Source organism: Zeugodacus cucurbitae, chromosome 5 (genome assembly GCF_028554725.1).
Source record: "Zeugodacus cucurbitae isolate PBARC_wt_2022May chromosome 5, idZeuCucr1.2, whole genome shotgun sequence".
In the NCBI taxonomy this organism is placed as follows: Eukaryota; Metazoa; Arthropoda; class Insecta; order Diptera; family Tephritidae; genus Zeugodacus; species Zeugodacus cucurbitae.
This window is the reverse complement of record NC_071670.1, coordinates 69,171,511-69,175,955: the sequence shown is the minus strand read 5'-3', so window position 1 is coordinate 69,175,955 and position 4,445 is coordinate 69,171,511. Positions and strand designations below refer to the sequence as shown.

The following is a 4,445-nucleotide window of genomic DNA, read 5'->3' as shown; positions in this document are numbered from 1 at the left end:
ATAATTATTGCTTCAATAGTTTAAATAATAAAATCTGACTCATGATTTGCGACCTTCTGGGCAGGTGTGAAGTCATTCAGTGCTTCAGCAAAATATTTGGTTTGAAGCTAGTGCTCTCACAAAAGAACGGCAAGCAAAGACTTACCACACTTTTTATACAAATAAGGTAGAGGTTCCAGCATTGAAGGAAAGTTCGAAATTTTATATTTTTAATATACCATACAGTCCAAGTACTAAAGACGGTATTCTGATGTAAAAAAAAAATTTTTTTTTTCAAAGTTTAATTATTTTAGACCCATTAATTACTGGATCGATTTACCTGAAATTTGTGAAGAGTCGAATAAGTCAAAAAAGTCTTAAGGATAGCGTTACTGATGATGCAATTACTCTGATTAGAAGAAACATTAAAACATGTTCGAAGGGTTTACCAAAGAGATATGCCTGCTATCCGATGCGTAGAACCGAAGTTAAGATCATAAACTTCTTCGCACACTAAAACTATTCAGGGTAATTGTTGTATAAGCCCTAAGAGGGGTCTGGGTTTTCACTTTCGAAAAATCGATTTTTTTTGTTTTATCTTATTGTTTAACATTTCAAGAATGTGTCCTCAAAATTTTAATAAGCTACGGCTTTAAACGCGTTTTTCTCAAAACTACTTTTTTGAAGTCCGTGTTCACTGCCATTTGAAAACTACTCGACCGATTCATTTCAAACTTGGTACACATTTTCTTCACATAGAATACCTCCCCCCTACGTTTAGTATTTTTTTTTTTAACAAAAAGGTTGTTTCCCACCCTGAAAATGACGGAAATTTTAGTCGAAAATAACGGTTCACACTTTAGATGGCCGCCAAAAATTTTTAAATAAAAAAAATAATAATCAGAGAACGTTGGGGGAAGATTTGTTTAAAATTTAACTAAATTATTATGGGTTTTCATTTTCGGATAATCTTCTGCCGAGTTACAGTGAACACCGCAAATTGTTTTTTTTTTCAAGACGTTCCAGGGGAAGCTCTGTCACGGGCTAATCGTTTAATATTTTTGCATGAAAAATTTACAGAACATAGTCAAAACTATCTTCATTAATGTATAGAAGGTTTGAATAAAATTGTTTAATCGATATTTAAAATAAAAAATCACAAAAAAAGTGTTTTTTTTTTTGCGCTGAAACCCAGACCCCTCCCTTTACTGTATTGCATAATTTGAGAATACCGTTAAATGAGAGGTGGACAAAATAGTTCCCCGTATAGTTTTTTTAGAAAGTTCATTGACCTCAAGCACTAGTAAAAACTCTAGTTATTCAATGGAAATACTTATTTTCATGGCGTTATGATAACAAAGATTTGGTGGTTAAGTACCGTCGGTGGAGCACATAAGTCCATGAACTTCTGCGGAAAAAAACCTTGTCCTTGATTTACAAATTTTGATTTGTTTTACAATGAAGATTCACCTAAAAATATGGAAGTTATGAAAAAACACAAAAAAAGGGTGAGTCCTAGGGTGGGCAGAGTTTGTGTTGACGAAATGTATCAAGGGTTATACATATATTATCTAAAAAGGGTTGTGTTTGTAATACAAAGCTTCAGAAAACCAAGCTGACAGAACTATTTACTGAACAATCTCTATTTTTGTGTTCAGTTTTGAATAGCTTAATTGTTTTCCAATTTCTTGTTTAAAAAACTGAATATATACTTTAGGAATACCCTAATGTATTCTTCAAGGGAGTCTTATCACAAATACTGCTAGCGATTGTTGCGATAATAGCAGAAACGTTACATTTCTTTTGGCATACAACGCTTCTTCTTTCGTATATAAACTGAACTTACTGAAGAACTCAATGTGCCAGCGGCATGATTTTTTGAAAACATGATCTATTTTCAGCACTTTTTCATTTGCTGACTACTATAAACTCATAAAAAACATTAATAGTTGTAATATAAAACATGGATTAACTGTATAAGCACAAATCAGAAATAACGGATAAATAATAATAAGGAATACACCATTTAAACGATAACTCCGATTCGAATTACAGCATAAACAATATTGTTAACGACTTATATAATATCAACTTCAGTTGTGGTAATTACAACTCAGACTTCACTGTTTAAAAATAAAAAGCGCTATCTTGAAGAACTGTGATAAGGTGAATTTGCCTAATTGCAAATTGATGTTCACGCTCGTCAATTGTTTTAACAGTCGCTTATCAGACAACCCCGAAACCAATGCCTAGCGGCACTGAGTGTCAAGTTCGTACAAATGGAGCAAGATAACTTCCGACATAGTCACAAGTTCACACGATTTCCGCGAGTCAGTCCAAAAGTAACGCTTTAGAAACTCGCGGTGGATTGCGGTGACGCAGGTGAAACTCTATAAAACCACTTTGCAGATTACTTACTTACTTCGTAATGTTGAGACTACGCCTACAATTGCTCGCAGCAATTGCTTTCAGCGCGCTCGCATGGACCCATGCGGCCAGCACTTTCTCGGGCGCCTCGTTCAGTCGCATTGTGGGTGGTACAGCGGCGCGTGATATCAGCATACCGTACATAGTGTCGTTGAGGACATTCAGCTTCCATATTTGTGGTGGTTCGATAATCAATGCGCGTACCGTGCTCACTGCAGCCCATTGTCTGGTGGCCAGCGATGCTAGGGATTTACAAATCCATGCTGGCACGAAGACACGCTCCTCGCATGAGGGTGTATTGATCGATGTTGCGGCTATACATTTCGATCGTCGCTTCAGCATGGACACTATGGATTACGATATCGGTTTGGTGCGTCTGGCTCGTGCACTTACCTTCAGCTTACGCATACAACCAATCGCCTTGCCCGCCGCCGGCGATGTAGTGTTGGATGATGATGTCGCTTTGGTCGCTGGTTGGGGTTACAAGTCCGCTTATGGTCCAGGCTCTTACGTTTTACAATACGCTCGTGTTCCGATTATTAATCAGGCTGTCTGCAATAAGCAGTTGGAAGGATCCGTCACTGATCGCATGCTCTGCGCTGGCTATGCCAAAGGTGGCATCGATGCTTGCCAAATGGATTCAGGTGGTCCCCTGGTGGTGGATGAGAAATTAGTGGGCATTGTGTCGTGGGGTGTGGGTTGTGCACAGCCCAACAAACCTGGTGTTTACACACGCGTATCAGCGCTGATCGACTGGGTACAGACCACTTTGGCAGAACAGTATTCGGACAGCATTCCGAGAGATAAAAAGAAATAAGAAAATAAATTGTGGAACCGAGAATTACTTATGAGAAAATTGATTCAAATAAATATTGGTTTAATGGAAATATGATATAAAGAGTATAACTTTATTATATAGATCTAGATCTGCTGGAATATATTTGAAAGAAACTTGACTGTTGAAATCCAAGTATTGAAATGAAGATAAGTGATACTATGACATATAGTCGGTAATAAATCTTTAAGGTATGCCTTTAAATTTAATATTATATTAGACTGGGGATATATTGAAGAGAGGACCAACTTTATGTCTGTTTCAAAGCCTCTAATGGTTTAGTGACGGTGGTATCCACGGTGGTATCCACGGTAAAATATCGATTAATAGTCAATTCATTAACCATGAATGGTATTAAATATCGATTAATGGTCAATTCATTAGGAAATCGTTTCAGAAACTAAATCATCGATTAACTTGAAATTCTCGATATGCATTTCATTTATTTCTACTTGTTATTATGTTCTACTTTTACTACTTGTAGCACATGTAGTAAGCCAGCTTCAACCCTATGCACTCTATATAGCTTAGCTCGTAGGTGTAACGGGATTGCTGTTAAATTATTATTATGTAATTTGCTTATCTTTCCACAGTCGGCATGTAATGGTCACACCACCGAAATCCTATCCCTCTTTCAAAGAGATCGGAGCTGAGTATTGATTGACTTGACTTTTCAATTCACACTCCAACACAACGCCGACACTACAATTTAGAGATAATACCGTTGACAATGTTGTTGGCAAGAGTTTGTGGAGGTCATTTATCTTTGCAATGGTTACGCAACCGCATGCAGATTTGCTTTGTCCAGCATTTTGCGGCTGCTAATGCGGGCTTTGCACTTGACCAAAACAACGACGACGGTGGAGATGGAGAGAGGTCGATGGGAGATGAGTGACGACCATCCAGCCCGAGGCGCTTTAATATGCATATCTTCAGACATGAGTACACACACACATTCGTAATTGCAACGCTATATGCTTGTGGGTAGAAATGCTTGCCGACCTTTTGGTATTAGAAGACATTCTACCGCTGCCGGTGTGAGTTATGCAACGTATGTACTCTCACACGAATGATACACGCATGTCGTGGGTGCCTCACACCACTACAAACACATTTCGCTGTAGTTTTGTCTCAATGTGCTATGTGCTTGCTTGTACTGGCAATTATTATCCTTAATTTGTACACATATTAACATGAAAACTCA

The 4,445-nt window shown here is 37.8% G+C and overlaps 1 protein-coding gene across 1 annotated transcript; it reads left to right on the top strand.

Moving 5' to 3' along the window:
* Positions 1-2,267: 2,267 nt before the first annotated feature.
* On the top strand, positions 2,268-3,304 carry LOC105215543 (trypsin-4). The gene has a single exon (XM_011189510.3). It carries the CDS (start codon positions 2,408-2,410, stop codon positions 3,221-3,223), a length of 816 nt encoding a protein of 271 aa, XP_011187812.1. The 5' UTR covers positions 2,268-2,407; the 3' UTR covers positions 3,224-3,304.
* Positions 3,305-4,445: the final 1,141 nt, after the last annotated feature.